The 26,037-nt window shown below is 39.6% G+C and overlaps 1 protein-coding gene across 3 annotated transcripts in view; it reads right to left on the bottom strand.

Annotated features, from left to right (window-relative positions):
• Nucleotides 1-7,065: 7,065 nt before the first annotated feature.
• stat3 (signal transducer and activator of transcription 3 (acute-phase response factor)) overlaps nt 7,066-26,037 on the bottom strand; it is a 53,707-nt gene continuing 34,735 nt past the window's right edge. For all 3 annotated transcript variants that reach the window (XM_078529235.1, XM_078529234.1, XM_078529233.1), the window contains 13 exons: nt 25,975-26,004; nt 24,392-24,485; nt 22,284-22,331; nt 21,716-21,799; nt 20,885-20,983; nt 19,632-19,767; nt 18,592-18,644; nt 18,046-18,140; nt 17,628-17,767; nt 13,950-14,162; nt 10,852-10,894; nt 10,139-10,254; nt 7,066-10,002 (listed from right to left, as the gene is read on the bottom strand). In XM_078529235.1, coding sequence (XP_078385361.1) covers nt 9,947-10,002; nt 10,139-10,254; nt 10,852-10,894; nt 13,950-14,162; nt 17,628-17,767; nt 18,046-18,140; nt 18,592-18,644; nt 19,632-19,767; nt 20,885-20,983; nt 21,716-21,799; nt 22,284-22,331; nt 24,392-24,485; nt 25,975-26,004 — 1,207 coding nt within the window. In that variant the 3' untranslated portion in view covers nt 7,066-9,946. The remainder of the gene's footprint in view (nt 10,003-10,138; nt 10,255-10,851; nt 10,895-13,949; nt 14,163-17,627; nt 17,768-18,045; nt 18,141-18,591; nt 18,645-19,631; nt 19,768-20,884; nt 20,984-21,715; nt 21,800-22,283; nt 22,332-24,391; nt 24,486-25,974; nt 26,005-26,037) is intronic.

Raw genomic sequence — 26,037 nt, 5'->3', positions numbered from 1 at the left:
CCACTCCATTGAGGGCTTCCAACAGCTCTGTGTGATGTTCCCCTGCCTTCTGCTGCCTCTCCACAATGAGTTGGGAGGCTGAATCCAGAGGCTCGTCATCTGACTCGGACCTGAAAGATGCCTCTTCCCCAGCAGTCCGAGTGCCAGGGAGCTCAGCTGAATCTCTCTCCTCCTGCTGTGGACACGTGTCCGTGTGGTGACCACCAGATTGTGAACGTGAGCCTGAACCTAGATCTCGGTTCCATCGAGGTGTTTGTGTCTATGTGCTGTTGGAGGAGGTAGGTAAGCACCGTGATGGGTCTTGGAGGCTTATTTCCAGCTCTGCAATGGAGGAGTCCTCTTGGTTGGAAGTGAGGGCGTGGATGGAGTTGAGGGACTGGCTGGCTGAGGGTGTCGGTCGCATGGCAGAGCTCCCTGTGACCCAAAGTAGAGATATTAGTGCATGGCAGCAGAGTCAAAAGCAGGAGAGAGAGCACCCTCAGTTGCATTGGGAGAGGAATGATGTGGTGCAGGATCCTCATGAGGGTGTTTATCGCTGACCTCACCGTCACCATAGGCACGGTCCACATCCTCACCAGTCAGTGCGATAGCACACTCCTCAAAGTGAGTGAGGGGCCCAATGTGGGCCACTCCACCCCTGGTCTGGGACCTTTCCCTGCTGTTGTGAGCAGGCTTCTCCTATATGAAAACAGATGGAGACTGAGAGCGCTGAACGCACGGAATGCTTGTGTGGTGGGTGGAGACACGAATGGGATGAGTCCGCAAACTCCAGTGGATATGAGCTTGAGGAAGATGTGAGTGTGTGTGTGTGTGTCAGAGATAGTGGTGTTATCCTTTGAGGTGTGAGATCCCTGTGGATGTGTGATGAGTTTGCGAGTGTGATGAGAAGAGTGACTTACCCTAGTGGAGCAGATGAGACCATTCATCCTGTTGCAGCACTGGGTGGCTGCCCTCTTTTGCAGGGCATTGGCACTGACCACCGCTGCCACCACCTCCCATGCTGGATTAGTGATGCTGTTGCCCATCCTGCTGCCAGAACGGGGTAGAGAACATCACAGCGAGCCTCCACTGCGCCCAAAAGGTGCTCGAGGGACACTTCATTAAACTGGGGGGGGGGGGGGCTGCAGTTTTCTTTGCAGTTGCTGTGGGTTAGGAGCATTGGGAGGGATGCGCAGAACCGCACTTTAAATATGGCGCCTGGCGTAATGAAGTGGCGAGGTGATGTTGTGGTGGGCAAATGAGAGCCTGCCCGCCATCAAAACAGCCCGTTTCCCAGGAATGCATAAATAACGCAATGTGATAGCGGTAATACGGCGTGAGAAGCCGCCATTGTGGCTGGCGGGTAAAACACCATTTCTCCCACCCACTGCAAATCTGGGATGATTCCACCCTGTGGCAAGTTACAAGACTAATAAACTCGTAGAATGCAAGTGCAATTGGCAAATGAATTTCTGCATAGATTAAGTGTGAGGTCTTACCTACATCTTTTTTAAAAATTGTAAATTCGTGCTGAGACGCCATTTATTTTTGCATTTTGAAATTAATTTTGTGGAAGAATAAAATACATCTACAGGTCAACTAAGGGTTAAACAGTTAGCACCATGGTGGAATACTAGTTCCCTCTCTCGTTAGCACAATGGTGGAATACTAGTTCCCTCTCTCGTTAGCACCATGGTGGAATACTAGTTCCCTCTCTCGTTAGCACAATGGTGGAATACTAGTTCCCTCTCTCGTTAGCACAATGGTGGAATACTACAGCACAGTTCCCTCTTTTGCTCTAGCAGGCACACCTGCAGCTGCCAGCTAATTGAGCAGGAGGGGAGAAAGGGGAGTGTCATGGGCAGGCTTCCTGGAGTCCTTGAGACGGGATGTCTGCCCCCAGGATCAAGCAATGGTCATCTATTCTCTGTCTCACTTTTATTACTACGTGAGCTTCCCCCAATATCCTATATAGTCATAAACTTAGAATAGACTAATTGTGTGACAATGATTCTCAATGTAATTGATCATTGAAAGTTAGACAGCCTTATCACCTTCAAGCTCTTTGATATGTACAACCTCTACTATAAATACGTGTGTGCTCTGATGCTTCCTCAGAGTGTCAGCTAGCTACCTTGTATGCTACTGGGCTCTCCGTGATATCACGATTAATAAAGGCTTCCGAGACAAACCTCCTGGGTCTGAGTGTTCACTCCGATTTCTGCGACAAATTTGCACCACAGCATATCCAAGGACTTATAGGAACAATACACTTTCCATACTTAAGGAATTATTTACAGGGAAAAAAACCCACTAACCTGTCCGTTCACGGCATTAGCAAATGAGGGATGGACTGAGTGACCTGTGGCCAAAATGAGCTTATGATTGCATGGCAAACACTGACACTCTGAAGAAGGGTCATACAGACTCAAAACGTTAACTCCTGTTTCTCTCTCCACAGATGCTGCCAGACCTGCTGAGTTTTTCCAGCATTTTCTGTTTTTGTTCCAGATTTCCAGCATCCACAGTGTTTTGCTTTTATCTACCCTGATACTAGTTAGGAGCCAAAAGGATTTGGTCAAACTTGCTTGTGTTATATATAACGCAATATCTGTCCCAGTCAAAAGCCCATCGAACTCTCTCCTGAAGGTGTAGAGTCAGTACTCATCACACCAGCTGGCCACGTATTTGAGAGAACCTCTACTCTCCGGAGTAGTTATACAGTGCCTTTTACAATCTCAGGACGTTGTCAATATAGCCAACAAATGCAGGAAATGGTGCAGCCAATTTGTGCACAGCATGTTCCCACCAACAGCAACGTGATAATGACCAGATAATCTGTTTTTGTGTTGTTTGAGGGGTAAATATTGGCCAGTCAATTTAACAGTAAGTCAATTTGAAGCTTAAGTGCATCACATTTATTGCAACATCCGTTACTTCTACTGATGTCCTGAGTGATAGTCAGGAGGAAAAGAATACCAAACGACGTTAGGACTATTAAGCCCCCTGCTTATGTGCCTATTTGCCAGCTTTAATGAAGAACACCTACTTGAAGTCCCTTCAACATCTGCTAATGGAGCATATAGCTTCATTTATAAGAAGCTTATTTTTGGAAAGGTATGACGGAAAGGTGTAGACACACTGAAAAAACTCTCCTAAACCTACCTCATTTTACCCCTTCATGGGATATGGCATCTTTGGCATGGCCACATTTGTTGCCCATCCCCGATTGCCTTAACTGAGTGGCTTGCTTAGCCATTTCAGGGGTTAGTTAAGTCAATGACATTATTCTGGGGAGTCACATCACCAAATCACAGAATTGTTACAGTACAGGAAGTCGCCATTCAGCATATCATGTCTGCACTGGCTCTGAAGAAGTGAATTGCTCATTCTCCTACCTTCTCCCCAGAACCCTGCACATTCTTCCTTTTCAGATAAAGGCCTAATTCCATTTTGAATTCTTCGATTGAACCTGCTTTCACCTTACTCACAGGCAGTGCATTCCAGACCTTTACCACTTACTACGTGAAAAAGCTTTTTTCTCATATCGCTTTTGCTTCTCTTGCCAATTACTTTAAATCTGTGCCCCCTCATTCTCCATCCTTTCACGAGGGGGAACAGTTTCTCGTCTACTCTGTCCAGGCCCTTTTGATTTTGAATACCTTGATCAAGTCTCCTCTGTCTTCTTTCTTCCTAGGAAAACAGACCCAGCTTGTCCAATCTATCTTCATAACTGAAAGGTCTCATCCCAGGAACCATATTCATGAATCTTTTCTGCATTCCGTCCAATGCCTTCACATCCTTTCTAAAGTATGACACTCAGAACTAGACGGAATACTCCAGCTGAGACCAAGCTAGTGTCTTATACAAGTTCAACATAACCTCCTTGCTCTTGTACGCTATGCCCCTATTAATAAAACCTAGATACTGTCTGCTTTATTAACCATACTGCCATCTTCAATGATTGATTTATGCACATATACACCCATTCCCTCTGCCCCTGCACCGCTTTTAAAGTTATACCTTTACATTGTCTCTCCATGTTCTTCCTACCAAAATAAATCACTTCCCATTTCTCCGCATTGAACTTCATCTGCCCCCCAATCCACCAGCTTGTCTGTGCCCTTTTGAAGATCTACACTATCCTCACACGTCACAATGCTTCCAACTTTCTTATCCTCAAACTTTGAAATTGTGCCCTGTACACCAAGGTCTAAGTCATATATATCAAGAAAAGCAAGCGTTCCAACACTGACCCCCTGGGTAACTCCACTTCGAACCATCCTCCAGCCTCAAAAGCATCCACAAACCACTACTCTGTTTCCTCCATATCCATGTTGCTAATGTCCCTTTTATTTCATGAGCTATAACTTTGGTCACAAGTCTGTTGTGTGACACTACACCAAATAGAACCATAGAAAAGTTACATCACAGGAGGCCATTTGGGCCATCTTGTCCATGCCAGCCCGAGGACACCCAGGTGCCCTTTCTAATCCCACCTTCCTGCAGCCGGCCCATAGCCCTGCAACTTATAGCACTTGAGGTGCAGATCCAGGTACTTTTTAAAGAGTTTAGAGTTTCTGTCTCTACCACCAACTTGGGCAGTGAATTCCAGACACCCACTACTCTCTGCGTAAAAAATTTCTTCATGTACCCCCTACACCTTCTGCCACTTATCTTGAATCTATATCCCTTGGTTCTAGGATTCTCCACCATGGGAAACAATTTTATCCTGTCCTCTTGATCTATTCCCCTCATAATTTTGTACACCTCAATCGTCATCTCTCAGCCTTCTTTGTTCTAAGTAAAATAACCCTAACCTATCCAATCTCTCCTCGTAGCTACACTTTTCTAACCCTGGCAGCATTCTTATAAACCTCCTCTGCACTCTCTCCAGAGCTATTACGTCCTTCCTGTAATGTGGCAAACAGAACTGCACACAATACTTGCCTTTTGGAAGTAGATGTAGGCCAGAGCAGGTAGGGACAACAGATATCCTTCCCTAAATATCCTTAAGGAGCTAGACAGGGTTGATGCAGATAGGATGTTTCCCCTGGCTGGAGGCGCTAAAACTAGTGGACAGTCTCAGATTAAGGGGCAAACCATTTAGGTCTGAGATGAGAAGGAATTTCTTTATTCAACTGAATCTTTGGAATGCTCTAACCCAGAGGGCTGTGGAAGCTCAGTCATTTAGTATATTCAAGACAGAGATCGATAGATTTCTAGATACTAATGACAGGAAAGGATATTGGGATAGTGTGGGAAAATGGCATTGAAGTGGATGATCAGCTATGATCTAGTTAAGTGGCAGAGCAGACTTAATGGCTATCCCTGCTCCTATATTCCTAAAGGACATCAGTGAATCAAATGGGCTTTTACAACAATTGATGGCAATTTCATGGTCACCATTACCGAGACTGGCCTTTAATTTCAATTTTTTATTAATTAATTGCATTTATTAATTAGTTGAATTAAATTTCTACTAGCTGTCATAGCGGGTTTTGAACCTGTGTCTCCAGAGATGGGGAGATAGTGGCATTGTGGTAATGTCACTGGACTAGTAATCCAGAGGTCCAGGCTAATGCTGTGGGGTCAGGGATTCAAATGGCACCTGGTGGAATTTAAATTCAATTTGCAAAGTTAGTCTCAATTACAGTGAATATGAAACTATCGGTTGTCATAAAAACCCATCAGTTCACCAATGTCCCCTCTGTCATAGATAAAAACAAAAAACTGCGGATGCTGGAAATCCAAAACAAAAGCAGAAATACCTGGAAAAACTCAGCAGGTCTGGCAGCATCGGCGGAGAAGAGCAAAGTTGCTCTTCTCCGCCGATGCTGCTAAACCTGCTGAGTTTTTCCAGGTATTCCTGCTTTTGTCCCCTCTGTCATACTTACCTGGCCTGGTCTACATATGACTACAGATCCACAACAATGTGGTTGGTTCTTAACTGCCCTCTGAAATGACCTAGCAAGCCACTCTATTTAAGAGAAATTAGGGATGGGTAAATGCTGGCCAAACCAGTGACGTCCACATCCCGTGAAAGGAAAAAAAGGAGCATGAACCTGGGTGTCTGGATTACTAGTCTAGTGACATTACCACTACGCCACCCATCTCCCCATAATATATTGATCAGGTCCACTTTTTTTTTCCTCTAAAAAGAGTTTTATCCTCTCCATCATCCATCAAAAATAGTTATTAGCGTTTAAAGAGACATCTCAAGTTCAGCAGTTACACTGGAGAAAGACTGCTATCAGGAACAACTGTATTCAAGTAATCTCTTGCATTGTTAGAAGGACTTAGTAGCTTGTCTTATTTATGAAGAATTCTAAGAAAAATAGATCTGAAAATCCTGGAACTAGTAGTTTTTGGATTCTGAGGAAAGTGCCTTTCTTCTCCTTCACTTCACTCTACAAATGGCGGCTGTACCTTCAATCACCTGGATTCCACTCTCTGGGAATACCACTGTCCCCCGCCACAATCTCTCCCCTTCAATTTGGAATGTTTTACTCACTAAGACTGAAACATCTCAATGTTGTTCCACATATGAAAGTGAATTCTGCAAACGGCTTCCCCTTATTCTGAGACTGTATCTCCTGGTTCTGGACACTCCCCACCCCCCAGTCATATGGGGGTGTGGGGGGAATGCTCTTTCTGCATCTGACACTCATGTTAATCTGTGCATGCGCTCAATCCTGAAGTGGCAGCCAGTTACAGGAGGGGTAATGACAGTTGGCTATTCAAAAGCCCTGCAAATTCTAGACCAACTGTTTTAACAGTAAAATTAATGTAATTAAATAAGTTTGTCCATACGAAGGTGGTCCTTCATTACAATACAAAGCCATTTTGAAATGCAGTATTACTGCCAAGTGGGTAATTTTGAGCCCTGTTCCTTAGGCTCTATAACTGGTACAGTTCAAAACAACACACATTCCCCTGTTCTCTTACATAATGATGTAAATACTCAAAGGATGCATTCTTAATTGACAGTGATGAAAATATCTTTGTTATTTTGCTGCACAACCAAGGGCAATATAAAGATAATTTTGACAAACATAAACTTAGAAAAAAAACCTGGGACAGCTGGACAGTTAAAGCTTGGCCTTTTAATCAGTAAAAGGGTAAGCAGACAGTTTTCAGTATTACAGCAATAAAATTTACAGCATAAATGAATGCTGCCTTTTTCATTTACACATACTTTTCATATACACATATCGAATACAGTCAAACCATATATTCCACAAATGAAATTCAAAAAAATCAGAATTGGATGCATTGTATTAGAATGTTTTACAGCTTAAGTGATATTCAGTCAGCTTTAGAATTCATTAAATCCTACATTCTTTCATTTCTCCAAATACAATACAGGGGATTAGAAATATGGCTTCCCTACTTCAGAAAATTAATTATTTTTGAATAAGACAGTGGAGTCATAGTTGGCTTTACAGCACAATGAAACTGAACTGCATTATACTGAAGCAGGGAAATGGGAGGTATTAAATGGTTATTTAGTTGTACAAACAAGCCAGAATTCAATTTGGACACCTCTGTAGCTCTTTGCTAGAGGTTTACTTTTTCCAACATTGGTGAATTCAAATCCCTGATCAAGAAAATCTTTCAATTACCATCCCTCTCCTGTATTGTATGGGGAAAGATACAAAGGTTTGCTAAAATTGCTTCTGCTTGACTGAATGGTGGATTTCTGAGTTACAAGTCAAAAATCATGATTATACAGTTTAGCACAACATTATCCACATGGTAGCACAATGCATGTCCACTGGAGTTGTCAACAATATGGTGTGGTCTTTGCAAAGAAGCTTTTTATGTGGGTGTCAGGGGCAGGTGTGGAGATTCTGATCTTGAACAAACCCTTTTTAAAATTTTTATAAAACTCAAGTCAAAAGGCTTGGGTTCAAATGAGATTTCTGGTCTTTACCCCACCCTGCCCAAATACAAGACCTTCAACAAAGTTCCTGATGGTCAAATATAGACATACCTTGGCCAGCATGGTCATACATGGCATTTCACTTGCACATTCCATTCACTTTCAATCAACCTCAAGTGCTGGGGCAACATCAAAAATTCTTAAAAATGCATTCCCACGGTTAAACCAAGCATTGCCCGGTATATACTTTTGTCAATAATAAACATAGCATCATTAAAATACAGAATGGTTGCAGACCTCGAATCCTTAGTCAAATGCACTCAACTACACTGTAATCTTCTACCTCTGGCCAATGCTGGGTCCAATCATTTTCCATTATTGTTCACTTAGAGATGTACTGTTGGCATTACAGTGAGGTACAATTCCTAGACATCCTACGAGTCCCTGCAGTTTAATGCAATTTACATTTTCAAAACATTTCTAAAATCAGTAACGTGAGATTCCTCTTTCCTAAGTGGCAATACACCACTCGGATGCTGTTGTCTTTTAGAACCTCGTTTAAGAGTTGTAACAAAAAATGCTTTTAATATAAAAACAATTCATCTAGTTTAGAGAACAACTTTTACTTATTTACTTAACAACCAGCCGCATAAACATCCCACTGTATTGCTAAATTTAGCAATGCATTATAATATCCATTTACTCACCAAGAAACTTAAACTGACTCTTGAAATAAATTGAGCAATCAGCTTGCCCAGTGCACCAAGACAATATGCTTCCCTTCTGAGAACTAGTGAATAACCGGAGAAAGTAGAGCTCACTAACACAGGGACTGATAACTTTCCTCTGTAGTCCATGTTATTCACAGTAAGAGGTTGTGGTGGAAGAATTAATCCAGGCTGGTCTTTTGGTTCAAGCTGGTTTATTTTCAAGATAACTCCTCAGTACTACTGACTTCCAAGTAGCTTCCACACAAAGTGTTCCAGCTATTCTATTCTATTTAGATGGGATAATCAATGCCCATCACCTGTTTAACTAGCAATTGGTTTTAACAAGGTGATTGCATATTAACAGTCCAGTCTCAAGCACTATCATCTCCTCTGAGCTCTATTCAGTACAAGTAATCAAGAGGCACAGACTAATAGTCCAGAGCACACAAATACAATTCCCATTATGGCAATTTCAGAATTTGAATTCAGTTAAAAAAAATGGAAATAAGCTGGTGTCAGTAAGTGACCAGAAAACGTCTAGTTTGTCATAAAACCCCAATGATTCACTAATGCCCTTTAAGGAACAAAACTTGCTACTCTTACCCAGTCTGGCTCATACGAATCCAGTTCCACACCAAACTGATATAGTGTGGGGGTTCAAGAAAAGTTTGTCACCATCTTTTCAGGGCAACTAGGAATAGGTAATCCATGCCAGTCTTCCCAGGGGCATCCTCATTCAGAGAATGAAAACATTAAAAAAAAGCAGTTCAAACACTGGTCGTGCACTGGTCTGTTTCTACACACCTGGGTGTCAATTTCCAAACAAGATGCACTGGCATCAAGACACAGGAATGTAGTCTGCGTTTCTTTTATAAAGTGTATCATTGCTGAATTCAAACAGTCAAACCTACTTCTGAAGAATTCACTTTTAACCTAAGAGTTGCAATTGTATACTTGAAGCTGTTGATAATGCACGCCTAGTAAATCCACATGAAAAAAGGACAGTACGCAAAGGCAGCATAATTCCCTAGTGCACCAGGGCCTTGCAACATATTACAGAAGAGTTTGTTTCTTTTGAACCATTTGCAAATGCAAAGGACTAAATAGGATCCAGGTTGAAGCACTGGACTGGTAGAAAAGAAAGCTTTCTTTGTTGGATTAAATTTGGAATAAAACAGCTGGAAATTAACATAACACAATGCAGTAAAAGCATTACATGCAACTAAACTGTAATACTAACATTATTAAAGCACTAATTTTCAAAAAACAACAAATATAAACACATTACTGTAAACCATTATAACTAGTGGTTAATCATACTGAAGATATAACCAGCACAACAGATCCGGCATTGACTAATGATGCACAGAATTTACATCGGAGAAGCAGCACATTCTGTGCCAAACTCCATGTCCAGAGTAATGGAATCTGTAAAGCAATAGAAAAATAAACAGTAAATTAAAATCGTTTGAAATTTCCACTGAAAAAAAGTCATTTGATCACAGCTCCACTATTTCTCCAGGTGAAAAGTACATGTTTCGAGAGGATCCTGCAAGCCACTTACCAAGGCCACCTGCTGCTCCTTGTTCAGGTCCTTCATTATTACTTCCACAATGCATTAAAGAGTCCAGTGTTCGTGGAGACATGGGGAACAGGTCGCTTGTGTTACCTGAGTTTGTTCTGTGCAAATTGGGTAGATAAAGTAGTAAAGATTTGAGTCAGAGCCAAATTTCAAGTTGAGATACCTGTATCATTAATTTAATGAAAGCAGTTTACTAATTACTGCTATTGTTAATTTCTTAAATAGAATTTCTCTCTCTCTTAATTCTCTTCTCTTGCCTGAAGGCATGAGGCAGACGAAGCACATGCTTACATCTGTTTCCATAGATATTTTTTTTTCTGGAACAGGTCACTACCCTGAAACCAGAGGCCAAAGCTTGAGGGATGCCACTCCACATCAATCATGGCTAACCAGGAGTCTCTCCTGCTCTTATCACCTGCCATAGGCGTATTGGAAGGATTTGCAGGTTGATAACAGACCTCTTCGGTTGCACTATGAACGCACCTTCTGTAGCTATCAGGTCCTGCAATGGAACTTGAACCCGGAGCTTCTGGCTCAGAGGCAGGGACGCTACCCACTGTGCCACAAGGTCTCCTAATAAATGTATAAAATTCTGTTGTTACAAAGTTGATCAATAAAGGTGGTTAGACTACAAAATTTTCCACTGAAGCACATGCAAAATAATAACAAAAAACAATATATATATTTTTACTCACGGTGTCACACAAATGAATTTTCGCTTCAGATATGCAAATGTTTCTGCAATATTAAAAAGATAATCAAAACTAGCTCAGGATATTAAAGAAAGGAAGGAAAATAAAACAAGTTTTTTGTGGTTAATGGATATAAATTTAAATAACATATGCCTCCATTTTCTATCTCTATAATTTATATATAGGGAAAGATTTCCCCCCGGCGATGTGGGGGGGGGGGGGGGGGGGGGGGGGAGTGGGCGGACGCACCTCCGATCGGCACCAATTGGGGGCGCACCGCCACTTAAGGCCTGCCCAGCGTGACGTCCACCAGAAGTTCCTGTGCGGGCTGGGGGGGGAGATTCCCCTGCATGTGCGCGAAAGGGCACACAGATCTCCCCAAGGCCAAGTGCTGCCTCAGGGAGATTGGCTCGGAATTATAATTTTTAATAGAAATGACAAAAAAAATTTCCCTGACATGTCCCCTCATGTGATACTGTCACAAGAGTTGGGACATGTCCATAACTTTTATTGCAAGATTAGATAAAAATTTAAATACCCTCATGAAACCTCATCCCACCCTTGGATGAGGTTTGATGCTTTTTCCGAAGCCGGCCAGGGCTCCCAGCCTGCTCAACAACCTTAAGGATGGACGGGCAGGTCCACTAATTACTTTTTAAATGGCCTCAAAAGGCCGTTGACATGTCAGCGGGCGCACAGCTGACTCGGCTGCGCCCCCACCGACCTGAAAATGGAAATAACGCAGGGTGACGTTGGGAGTTCCACCCGATGTCATCCCGCATCATTTTACGCGTTGGCGAGTGGGCCCCGCCCCCGCTCACTGACCGGAAGATCCTGCCCATATTTTCTGACTGACAAGTTGAGTGTGCAAATTTTAAAAAAATGAATATTTGTTCTAAGTGCCACATCTCAAGGATGGGTGCAGTATTTAAAAAAAAAGTTCATTGGAAGGACAAAGTGACAATGCAAATTTCATAGTGGGTAGAATATGGAAACACAAGTCCTACATGTTATTTCGCTGGCACAGAAGAGGGTTTGAATCAGATAAAGTTACATTTCTTGGCGGAACCAGCAACGTTGAGAAGTACAAGAATCAAGTCCTTCAAAAAGATCTCCAAAAGTTAAGATTGAGGAGGTAATCTCAGGAATAGTTACTTTAAGGAGATAAGTGGGCAATAATGGTGTAGGAGGGGAGGGTTCAGATGCGTTGGGTCCAGTTCTTGTACTGGGGGTGAACTTTATTGACAAGATAGCCTACACGTGCATTATAATGTCAACAAGGGTTGAGAGGGATGGTGAAAAAATAAAATGAAGAACCAAGTTCTACATGTGTAGATAATGTTAAGGTAACAAGGTTGGAGGAAATTTAAGGGGACAGGGAAATGGAGAAAACTGTGCGTAAATGAGATTGAGGTACAAAGCAGCAAACTGAATAATGGAACAGGCCTGAGGGACTGGATAGTCTACTCTTGTTCTTATGTTTCTAACTGGAGAATTGAGAATAGCTTAGTGTACTTCATTCCAATAGAGTTATAAAAACAGAAGAGACAGAACAGCACAGATTTACTGGCAAGTTGCAAAGGATGAGAAGTCATCATTACGGAGACAATTTTAGAAGTTATGGCTTTTTCACTGGCATGGAGAAGGTTACTGAGTTCTTCAAAATAATGAAGTGGTATTCTGAAGTAAACAAGGATAAACTATTTTTGTTGGTCAGCAAGACTGTAATACAAGATAATACATTTTAGATCATTTCAAAAATTCAATGGGGGATTAGAATAATAAAATCAACAATTAAGATTGTGGAATTAGTCAACTGCTCAAAAAAAGAGAAACAATTATAAAGCAACGATGAGAAGTTAAAGAGAAATTATACTAAGCGGCTTATATGCTACAAAAAGTACTTCATTGACTGTGAAACACTTTCAGGGAGATAGGGTCTGGACAGAGTAGATAGGGAAAAACCGTTCCCATTGGCAGAAGGAGCGAGAACCAGAGGGGCACAGATTTAAGATAATTGGCAAAAGAAGCAATGGCGACATGAGGAGAAACATTTTCATGTAGTGAGTAGTTAGGATTTGGAATGCACTGCCTGACAGTGTGGTGGAGGCAGGTTCATTCAAGGCATTCAAGAGGGAATTAGACTGTTATCTGAAAGGGAAGATTCTGCAGAGTTATGGGAAGGAGGAAGGGAAATGGCACTAAGGGAATTGCTCATTCGGAGAGCTGGTGCAGACACAATGGGCCGAATGGCCTCCTTCTGTGCTGTAACGATTCTGTGATTCAGGTAAAAACGGTGCGACAGACTTGAGGGGTTGCATGATCCATTTCTATGCTGTAGCATTCTACATTTCAGAAATATCACTGAATTCGCCATCTTGGAAAATCTTTGGCTTCTCAGATGATATTGGTTACAAGAAGCACTTATATGTAACCAGCAGTACAGCCATTCATTGCAATGGAAGATGGCATTTGGTTCTGTCTGGCAGGCAATCAAAGCTCCATCACTGCAGAAGAACATCAGCTGAGTATAACATAGTTAACTGCTGGAGAACTTTCTGGGATTGACTGAGCCCAGATCAGCACCAAATCTGGTCAAAAGAACTAGTTGTGTTGAAACAGGTGGAACTGCTCTACTAAATATATAATCATGTAACTGATATCCTCATCATGTGTGCTCTGCCCAAAGACAGGTCCTTGACTCATTGTCTGCTGATATTTCATCCTGAGCTGTTTTCATGGTAGTTTTTGTCAGTGAGTGTTTGCCATTGCCTTCCACACTCATGGGGGGGAGAGACAGGTTCCAAGTCTAGCCTAACAGGAATGGGAATTAAACCTGCACTGTTGGAATTATACTGAACCACATGCTAGCCATCTAGCTAACTGGTCTGTAACTGATGTTTTGGAGATTAAAAAATTATTTAGAAAAGTCTCTGGCTTCTCTCACTTTAGAGTTGGCCAGATGAATCTCAACTTCAAATTCTGGGCTGGTTTTCAAGATGCACAATGAACAGCTCCTTCTTACCAACATTCTGAGTTTATAGTTCAGCAAGAATAAAGATGACCAAGTATGAGAGCTTAGGCAATATTCAAAGCTTCACCTGGATCATTGGGATCAATAGCTTCTTGAGGTTCACTGCAGCAATATTTTCCAAATGCCTCCTCCTTTGGAATGTCAGGATACAAATAGACCAGTGGTGACACTAGGATATTGGTGGCATCCATGATCTTGTAACTTATAATAATGTCAGCGAAAGACATGTTGGTCAGTTGCTGTTTGGTGTATGGTTCCACAGACTGGATCTGGGTCTTTCCTGTTAGAAATATTTAAAAGAAGTTAAAGCTAATGTATAAATTAATTCAAACACAAAAAAGCTAGGGTTACAGTGATGGAAGATTTTAACATATTCAATAATTTAATTAATTCAATTTAATTTACACCAAGCATGAAAAGGCATCTCACAATTGAGCTGTAGAACTTGCAAGACTTGTTTTGGCATGATTTTGGTCTCTTTGAGGTGAAGTATGTCAATTCTTGGGAATGGAACATTTCTACTTTGGACATCCAATACGAGTGTCAAACACATTAAGGTCAAGTATGAACATACCTTTACTGTGCCACAGTGTGTTACATTATTAAATTCAGAACAGCAACTCTGGTGACACCAGTTTAGACATTCTTATATTTCATATCAATCAGTCTAGTATGTCAGAAAAATCACAGTTCAGTGCCAACTTGTGGACACTGGTCTCCACATAGCCACTTGGAGCAGTATTCAGACTAACCAAACCCCTTTCACATCAGATCCTTAAAGAGAAAGTTTTCAATCTATTCAACTGAACTCAAACCAAAGTTCCGGACCTAAAACAAAAGTATTGTGGCAACTTCACCTTAAAAAGTTGCCTAAACGTTAGTGCATTTGATCAGACATGTAGCTACATGGAGAATGCAATATTAAATATAAATATTATACCTACTTTGGACATCCAATGCAAGGTAGTCATGCAAAAAACCCCTTAAAAGTTTGATCAATTGATTGTGTTTGCATTTGTAAACACAATGATGGCCCATTCAGTTACTCTTTCTTCATTATATTCACTGCTTTCATGCATCAAAACTATCCAGAGTATATAGTTCTGAACAGTTCGACATAATTAATTCCAAAATGCTACAGAAGATAAAGGCCTTTTAACCTACATTAGGACTCTGCTCTACTAAAGTAGTCCAGATCAAGACCTATTCAACGCATTAAAATTATTGTAGTCCCAGTTGTGTTGGAACTGTAGGAGAAACCACATGCCTTCTCGATGCTTCCAATGATTTCTCTGGTTATGTTCTTAACTTCAATTTTAAATCAGAACATCAGCACTTTACAATATATTCCCAAATAAAATTAACATCCTGATGAGTGGAGAAACTACTGGGGAACCTTCAGAAAGATTCAAACCACAGGGCCTGCTGTAATATCAAATGTTCTCTCAACCAGCAGAAGATTCTGACTCATTCAGTTTATCAAACACATGCACTGTTATGACATAATAGTTGAGTAACAGTAGAGTTAGATCAAAATCAGTGACACAACAAACAACTTCAAAATCACATTTCATTCTCTTTTCCTGACAAAAGGTGTAAAATTCATGAATGTCATAGTTATTAACATAAATGGAGAATCTAAATTTTTAGTTGTTAGATTGGACATGTCTGGATACAATTAAAAGTTCAAGGAGTATAAGTGTTATTTGAGTGAATGCATTTCTAAACACTCCAGTCATGCTGGACTCTCACCCACCCATATTCATTTTCAACATAAGAACTAGGAGCAGGAGTAGGCAATTCAGCCCCTCGAGCCTGCCCCGCCATTCATTACGATCATGGCTGATCTCATTTTGGCCTCAACTCCAATTTCCTGCCCTCTCCCCATAACCTTTCAACCCAGACCTTCAAATTAAAAGGTCTGTGCCATTTCTAAGGCAGGAGTGTTGGAACTTGACTCCAAGCAATGAAATGTCATGCTTCAGTAGCCTGTCTCTGAAGCAACACATGGTTACTGCAACAGGAAGACCAGCAACTGCAGGGTTGCATTGAACATTCAAATCTTCAATATTTGGAACACATACTTTTGGGCACTTGGAAGTACAGAACGGGGTGTGGGCAGTTCTGTATAAATACCCACTGAGCAGATCACTGCAGGACATAACTTTAAAAGAAAATCATTCCAGGCTGAGATTTTTCAAATGACTTTTCAAAGTGACAATTCTGGATCACTAACCTCAATTGGAGAAAAACTTGAAATGGTTTCGCTGTATCATACAGATTTTTTAAAAGCTAATTTCTCACATGTTTTCTGTTTTTATTACTTGGAAGAGTTCAAAATTCATTAGCTGAAGTAGATTATGCATTACATTCTTACAACTGAAAATATTCTTAGATATGCTGTGGCATTCACCATAATGAATCAGAAAACTAAAAAGTGTTATACACTCAGGATATGGGCAACACTGGCAAGGCTGTTACTTATTGCCCATCCCTAGCTGCTCTTTAGCAATTGGTTCCAGGTCTTCTTGAATAGCTGCTTGATACAACTTAGTGGTTCACGAGACAACTTCAGAGTGCAGTTAAGTTAATCACACTCCTGAAAGATTGGAATCACATATAGGTTGCACCAGGCAAAACAAAGTTTCTTTCCATCTAGGCCAACAGTGAACCTGTAAGGTTTTTATAACAATTTGACAGCTGCTTCATGGTTAATTTTATTCATATCAACTTTTTATTACAAAATTATTACAAGGACAATTACTCTGGAGAGAGTACAGAGAAGATTTACAAGAATGCTGCCAGGGTTTGAGTATTGCAGCTATGAGGAAAGATTGGATAGGTTGGGTTGTGTTCCTTAGAACAGAGAAGGCTGAAGGGTGACCTAATTAAAATATTTAAATGTAAACATTTGGGCTCCAGACTTTAAAGCATTTTCCAAGGAGTAACTCTTTCGAGTTATCAACAGATCGCATGTAACTCTTTCGAGTACATTCACAGTTCTTGGTTTCCAGGAGTGGGACATGAACCCACAACCTTCTGATTCAAAGGCGAGGGTGCTATGAACTGAGCCACAGCTGACACCTCGTGACCTAATTAAGGTGTACAAAATTATGAGGGGCCTAGATAGGGTAGACAGTAAAGACTTGTTTCCCCCAGCTTAAGGGTCAATTACCAAGGGGCATAGATTTAAAGTGACTGGTAGAAGGATTAGAGGGAAAGCTTTTTCACCCAGAGGGTGGTGGACATCTGGAATTCATTGCCTAAATTGGTAGTTGAGGCTGAAACACTCAACTCATTTAAAAGATACTTAGATCTGCATCTGAAGTGCTGTAACCTGCAAGGCTACTTACCAGGTGCTGGAAAGTGGGATTAAAACAAGCAGCTAGTTTGTTTTTCATCTTACTCTGGCCAGCACAGGCATGATGGACTGAATAGCCTCTTTCTGCACCGTAACCTTTCTATAGTTCTTAAAATACTCAAACTGTCATGGTGGGAATTGAACTCACTTTTTCTGCATTATTGGTCTAGTAACAGAACCACATCACTAGGTTGGTACTTAAGAGATTTGGGTACAGTAGTGTTGACAGTTGAAGTTTTACAGGAAAAAAACGTGACACAGGAAATGTATGCTACATAAAACCTTTTTAAAAATATCATTTATACGATATTGTTAACTAAATTCTGATTTCACCATTTACAGAAATTATTTCACATCAAGATATGTAATTAAAAAGTTATGTACCGTTGATATCCTTTTCCACCCACGTAAAGGTGATTCCTCCTTCTTTGTTGCTCTCACTAAAACGAAGAAGGAATGTGCCTGGGGGTTTCACATTCAGTAAGGCTCTCTCTCTTTCTTTGCTTATGAAACCCATGATATACCTATTACAAAACAAATTAAATCATTATCATGAAAATTACAAATTTTATTAAAAGTAGGTCAAAGTTTGTGCACTGTGCCAAGCTCCGAATACTTGTAAGATCTACATCAAAATTTAACATAACAGATTGTAGTGATCTGTACGATTGAATATGACAAACTCGAAAACATAGGATTGCGGAACGAAGTATATTATAATGCATTTAAGTACTGAGGGACTGAAGTAGCAACAAGCATGTGAAGGATTACAAATAAAATCTGTATTATAGTAAATTCCTACCCATCATTCCACAGAGAAAGAATGAATTTCTTCACCAAGTCTATGATATTGTCCAGCCATACCCAGAATGAAAATGCTTTGCCTGGCATATTCTCCTGAATGAAGAAGAATTGAGGGAAATGTAAAAATTAAAAAAAAATGACAGTTTGCTTGTTCTTTAAGTTTTTACAGTTACTCAACTAAGAAAAACGTTGCTATCCTGAAACTGCAATAAAATGAAATTGGTGCAATAAAACTTCTTTGCAGCCAGTAAAAAAGTACAATGCAGATATGCCAAGTGAAAGATTATTTAGAAAAGTATCTTTTAAGGAACAACACTGAAATTATTCAGAGACTGTGGGCATTAAATTGGTAGAATAAAGTTTCTGTCCAAAGTTTCTGCCAAATATTTGACAGAACAAGAAGAATTAAAACTTGAAACAAATAAAAAGTTATTTTTAAAGCAGGACTTTGACCAAAGAATGAATGGCAGTAAAGCAAGTTTAAAAATGAATAGCAAGTCTTTTGAAAATCATTAATTGAAGAAAAAAATGGGTGTTCACTCACTTTACAGAATTTTGCCCAAGTGATTTGGCACCCAGAGTAGTTGACACCAGGACCTAAAAACCAGAACAAAACAATTTGAAGAAATCAAAAGAAATGAATGAAGCATTCAAAAATACAAATGGAAAATACTTTAGGCATTCCAGTTTGACATGCTATCAACATTATCCTGCTTCAGTTACACTCATTGGATGGTCATACAATAGTGTATGAAACAACCATAAATGCCCCCAAGATGAAATAAGGTATTTGGTGGTAAACAGTCAGTCACCAGGGAGAAAAAGGGTCACTACAGATAATGAATTTTTTCATGAGCTTCAAGTTCATCATTTACTGCATTTGTTCTGGATGGTTCTATTTCTAAATCAATATCTTGTGTTACTAAGGAAAAATGAATGAACTTTACAAAATTATTTACATCCCTTTATATAGCAGCTTTACACTTTGTTGAATAGTTCCTAAACACTTCTGAATGAATTACTTTCTAGACTGCGTGACAGCACTCTACACCAACAAGATCCCAGACCACAATGAGAAGAACCAGTTACTCTGTTTTTTTTGGCAGCATTTGTCGACTTAGACACTGGGAGAACTCTTCGTACTTCTTTGAGTAATGCCACAGGATCTTTAACAGGCAAACTTGATTTTTTAATATATTTACATATTCATTTTAATATAAATTTATATAAATATAGATTTAGTATTTCAAAAGGATAGAGCTCCAATAAGTCAGCATTCTCAGTGTTGGTATGGGGATTGTAAGTAGATTTAATATTCTTAGAATTCATGCTAGACCATACAGTACGCAAAATATATACTCTGCACCAGTTTCAAGTGCTGGAACATAATTAGCTTTAATAGACGACCTTGGATCAGTATTTAATTTCTCAAACGGAATAGACACAACAGCCTCTGTACAATTTTAGTGAAGGTTTAAACCATTTTTAACAGTAGAATAGCAGAGGATATTTCTGATAAATTTGAGTGCTCAGACGTGCTACCTGGTGTATCTTCAATGACAATTTTCTATTTCTATTACTCACCCAGCAACTTCTCGGCCAGTGTCCCTAGCTGCTCCATATTCAGGCCTCTTTTTGTGGTGGAAGAAAACTGCCAACTCAGAATCTCTGCTACTTGGTCCCATGTGGCAACTGGTGGTTTTGTGAAAAAGTTCACGTTCTGTTTGATGTAATAAATATCTTAATTCACTGTAAGTCAATTTGTGGCAGTGTGATAATGGCAACACCTTAAATGTTTTACGTTAGTACTTTTATCAACAGAACTAAAGTTGTTACATCTTTTATATTTATCAACTTTAAACTTTGTTATATAGACAGTGACTTTATTTCCATAAAATATACTAAACTTTGATTAATCAAAAATACTTGCCTATTGCCAAATAATTTAATATAAAATTTAAATCAAAATTAGGCAGTATTCTTGCCTAAAGTCAACTGTAATGTACAATACTTCCATAGCATTTAAGCAATGTTCATGACCATCTATTCCACCATTCCCTCGACCACGAAAAAATGCAAAAATCCACAACCAGTTAAAACAATTTTAAAAAGCGCACTTCAGGAATGTAAAAAAATGAAGATCAAGGTAAACACTTCCATCCTTTCAGAAGCACAATTTTAGAACTATGACAATAAGTGAACATAAACAAAGCAAAGAATTTAGTGAATGACAAGTTTTGAAAGATGATCAAGTTTTCATTTTGACTTTGTAATCTCCCTGTAACATGAATGAAAGCATTAAAATATTGGCTACAGTCATATTTTCTGAACAGCAGATTAAGTTTTTGAAACTGAGAGTGATTAGGTTACAACATTGATTGTGTGTATCAACACAGATTCTATATTAAACTCAGATAGCAATTAAGGTTACAATCTCTTTAGAAACCTAGAGGCAGATCGTGACTGTACAATCACTGTAAAATAGGTGAAAGCGAATTGGCAGCCTGTTTGACATCTCTTCCAATTTTTATTTCTATTTACTTCAACCTAGATTATGTGCTAAAGTTCCTAGAGTAGACTTGAAACCAAGACCTTTCGACTCAGAAGTGAACGTGGTACCACTGAGTCAAGGCTGACCTCAATGACTGAACACATATCCAAACAGTTCTGAGAAATTATGCTAAATATTGCAAAGTCGCATATATGGTTAGACACTTCCCTAAATAGGACATATATTTTTTTAAACCTTATATCACTCAATATCTTATATGTACACATTGCACTCTATGCTCCCTTCCAAACTAAATCAGATAATTAAAGCATTTTAAGGTTCATACCTTTGGGTTATTGGTCAGCATATTATACCAAAGGATTGAAGCCCAAGCATTTGGCATCTGACAGATGTTGGAGATTACCACAACTGGCAGTGAAGAGGTCTGTTAAAGAATTTATATAGGTGGTTAATACTACACAAAAACTTGTCACAAACTCTGTAGATTTTAAAGAAAAACACAATATTTCATTTTGGTTTCTTCAAAACAGTACATTAGACCATCATCTTCTGAAAAAATAACACACTTGCAAAACAAAAGCAGGAATCCTGTAGTAAAAGCAGAAAATGTTGGAAAAACTTAGCAGGTCTGGCAGCATCTGTGGAGAGAGAAACAGAGTTAACGTTTCAAGTCCGTATGACTCTTCTTCAGGGCTTCAGGGTTTTTCCAGCATTTTCTGTTTTTATTTCAGATTTCCAGCATTCGCGGTATTTTGCTTTTATCTAGGAATCCTGTAATCTGGCCTCCCGAGTTTCCTTCTATGCTGCCTTGAGGGATAGAAATAATGGTGATCCATATCACATCTCATCTGAAAAGAGTTAGGATCAAGTACAGTAGCTTGTGTTAAGCTTAACTCACCAACATTTAAATGCATGGCACAGTGCTTGTTGCAATTTAAAAGCTAAGGTGATGGCACAATCACAAAAGTTGGAAATGTGAAGTTATGCCATAAAAGTCCATTAAGATGTAAATGTGCTAATCAAAAGGTAACTTAAACAACAAGCAAAAAAAAATTTAAAACAAATTTGAGAAAATAAATTAATAGAAATGCAAGCAATAGGAAAGTTGAAATAAATTAACAAAACTAACAGATGGTACAATATTACTATAACACACCTCCAAATCAATTTTAAGTCCTTGATGATAAACTTCTGTCTCAAAGGTTATTAGATGCAGCTCTTCAGTGACAATGAGGGAAGCCTGAAACAACAATATGTAAACATAATTACTTATAAGCAAACAGTATTCCAGATAGAACAATTATCTCTTATCTCTCATGCAGAGCACTTGGAAGTTGTCAAAAAGGAACAATCCCTCCAGTAATAAAACAAGCTCTTCCTCTCTATTGCAACACGTGTAGTGTCAATTGCTAGTTACTATGGGGACAGTGACAATGACTCTTTTGGGAGAAAGGTGGGAAGCATTTATCCACAATTAGGGAAGCCTCAGGCAAAAACTATGCAGCAAACAAATTAATTCAATTTTGAAGTACACAAAGCTGTGCTAAGAGTAGCACCCATTCAAACTGAACTCAGGATGCCCCTAGGTTTATGAACAGCAAACTATGATAGGAAACAAATATTAACATTGATGCAAAAGTTAACTGCATTGGAACAGAACTGCACAATGGATGGTGTAATAACTTCTAGTTGCAAGAAACAGTAGATTTTAAATCTGTACTCACATCACTACTAGCTCTGCCTCCATTTCCACATCTCTGCTCTCTGAGTGTCTGGAAGAAGAAGTCATTGCTTAGATAACATAAGATAATGTTATACAAAAACAAAAACAGAATTACCTGGAAAAACTCAGCAGGTCTGGCAGCATCGGTGGAGAAGAAAAGAGTTGACGTTTCGAGTCCAATGACCCTTCAACAGAACTGAGTTTAGTTAGGAGAGGGGTGAAATATAAGCTGGTTTAAGGTGGGGGGTGGGGTGGAGGGCAATGTTATAATGTTATAATATTGGATAATGTTATACTGGAATGCCTGATTAGAAACAAGAAAACTTCCGATTTTGAGAGTTCTGTTACAAGTGGTACATTTAACAGTGCCAAATTATCCAGCTTGTATTAAAAAAGTTGACTCAAATGAATCCTGAAGTTCATTATTAAATAGGAAGGTGCTCCTTCCTATGCAGGACTCAGTCTACAAGTGATGAGTTCACTTTGTGTCAGTGATTCACTATCCCTTGTAATTTGATATCCCTTTAATTTAATCTGTAATGGTTGTCCTTTAAATTGTTACAGAATAATGTATGTGGCCAAATTTTATGCTAAGAAAATGGAATATACCAAATCTTTGTATCACTGGATTCTAGAATTGCAATGGTACATCACTAATTGCATCAAAAGGTATATATGGCAGAAAGATGAAATTCTCTCACACACTTCGAGCAGAATTTAATCCAGGTGACGGGGATTTTACCCGTTGGCTAGGGAGCTGGCGAGAGCACCAGGTTGCTTCTGCTGGGAAAGGCACTCCATATTAAGTGCCAGTTAGACATGTTAGGGCCCCATTTTAATATTTAGAACACCGTTAATTGCCCACTTAAGGGCCTCAATTAGCATCTGGGCAGGAAGGCCATCCACGAACCATCACCCTCAACCACCCTGCCAGACTTAAATCAGGCAGTGGTGGAAAGGCAGCAGGATTCCCACCCCCTCCCACCCAATTAAATGCCCCCTCAGCCACCAAACTCACTTTTGGGGAGCATTAAATCTTGCCCTCAGATACTTTGCCACCAATACAAACTAAGCTTTTAAATATATAGTGAGTGGCCTGTCGTCATTATTTACATGTAGACATCTATATGTGGATTATGTAAACAGTTTAAAACATTTATTTAATAGTGGTTTCCGCACAATACTTATCAAATGTATTGCTGAAAAAAAGAGACATCTCTAAGTTTTTCGTCCTGCACTCAAGACACTCGCAAGAATACCATTATAAAGGGGAAAACAACAATTTCTACTGTATGTGAAGAGAGTGCTGATTGGGTGGCAAATGGCGTTGCCGTGGAGAATGCACCAGTGATGGTGACTGACATTTAACTGCCAACACAAGTGGTATTCGCCACTAACAGGATGCTGCCGTCAAGCCAAAAAGATGTTTGGCCGATCACACAAATGAGTAATGTGGTATATGAATTTCAGTGCCAGTGTGATACTTGGGATGTATGGCCAACATACTTAAGGCTGACAGATTGTATCAAACAGGATGTCCCAGCCACTGTTCACAAAGCGCAGGGTACAGATTCAGGGGGCAAAGCTCAAAACACAGTGCCCAACATTGGATGTGATTCCGCGAGTGAACAACATTCGCTAAATAATTCTCAATGTGCTAAGAATTACGCTGACAACCAATTTAAGATTGTCAGTCAGGCTCGCAGTGTGGTGCATGTGTGTGTACTGGAAGCTACATAATTTAATACATAGGCCCTGTTCTTTGCAGACAGAAAGAACATGCACATACGTTGCACCTGTTTCAGCTAAACAAAATAATTGACAGCCATTCGCTGAGTCATTCCTCAAGGCAATGCCTTGACCAATCAGGTTCAAGCTGCCTGGTTTAAATTTCAAACAATGCTTGGCAGTTAACTGTCAGCCACCATCACCAGTGCATTATTCATGGCAACACCACTTGCCAACCAATCAGCACCCTTTTCACAAACAATATAAGTTGCTAAATTTCCCTTATATTCTTGCAAGTGTCCTGATGAGTGCAAGACAAAAAGCTTAGGCATGTCTCATTTTTTCAGCAATACACAAGCTCTCTACTACCAAACGACTTACCAAATGCTTAAATTCTGCTGACAGACTTCCATTGTTTGATTCTTCCATATTCATAACTTTTGTATTGGTTCCCAATATGTTGAATTTCCGTGACCTAAGATAAAGGTATAATAAAAATGTAGCTGACATTCAAGCTGGTATTCTACTAGTACATGGAGAGAATATTCCAGTACAACAGATCTTTTGCTCTCAACTAATTTTAATCTTCAATTTAACAAAAATTACTTTGAGATCAGCAGCCTTCTTCAGCCAAACCAAGAGTATAGTTTATGTACCCTGAAGCAAGCCACAACTAGTTATGGTTGCTTTGCCACCAAGAGGTGTTATAGGAGATGATGTACTAGCAGAACTATATATGGTACTTATTCTACATGCATAGCATTTTGCAACTCTGATGTTACCAAAATATTACTAATTTTTTTAAACACACAGAACAATAGAATGAGAATACAAGTGCTCTATGTAAACATGTAAACTTCTCAATGCATTTTAAATGCTGCAGTTAGATTTAATGTAGACATGTGTATGTTACGAACACCTGAACTAGCAATCGGACAAGTGCAATCGCCAGAGAAATACCTGATTTGCATTCTTAAGCCTGGGAATGAATGATAAACAATTTCACTGTATAAATGCCTAATGTACTGCACCAAATTGCTCTTTACACTATTTTAAACTGAAGTGTTAAGAAAACTCTAAAGTTACTGCATTTTTTCCCTAGGCTAATGTAAATGGAATTCAGCTAGTGTGCCTCAAAAATAGCTTATAGTTTCTGCAGCTTCACAAATACATTTAGGCTACATGGACTGACACTCCAGCCAACCAAATTATGGGTCCTCTGAAAGACAATGCAAATTTTATTTGTTGACTCCAATCTGGGATGCAAAGAATATCTTCTCAAGTGGTCCAGCAATCCATGCAGTTCAGGGCAATTAGGGCTGGGCAATGAATGCAACCCTGCCATCATCACTCACATCCACAGAAAACATTTAAAAACCTTTGAAATGCAAATACTGGACATGGCATTGCCTTTGCTCAAGAGTTCTATGTCCAGGATATCTTTCTGCCTCTTTGAACTGACTTGATTGACTGTTATTTGCTTAGAGGCTTCTTAGGCTGATATTTACAGTATCTTCAGCTTGGCTGGATACCTACCAGCCAAGAAAACGAAGGCAAGGACATTTACCTTGTTCATGTACAGATATTCTAAGAAAAAGTCTTGCAATATATTGAACTGATTTGAATCTTTGTACCACTGGTTTCCAACTGCTCTCCTGTCCTTGTGTGTAAATAAATAAATTCAACTTGTAATTTTAGCCTGAACAATAAGACCTAGCAGTATGTCTGGCAATGTCTATCCATGGGAGAGGACATAGCTGTCTGCTGGGCAATCCATACAACTTGTAGTGCAAAGTACTTCAGTAAAAAGGCAATTGCTAGTTTCATGGCACACTGCTCTTGCTTACACCACCAATAAGGTTGCAAATTAGGGATTGTGGATACTATACACAGTGAACACAAACAAAACGCCCCAAAATAACATTTAGCTTGCAATGAAGAGAGGATGGGGAAAGAAAACTCACCCCCTCAGTGCAGAACCATCTCCAGAATCCCTGGAATAAAATTGAGACAAAATGCTAAGTGTA

This window comes from Cetorhinus maximus, chromosome 25, assembly GCF_964194155.1.
Source record: "Cetorhinus maximus chromosome 25, sCetMax3.hap1.1, whole genome shotgun sequence".
NCBI lineage: Eukaryota > Metazoa > Chordata > Chondrichthyes > Lamniformes > Cetorhinidae > Cetorhinus > Cetorhinus maximus.
This window is presented reverse-complemented; position numbering and strand designations above follow the sequence as displayed.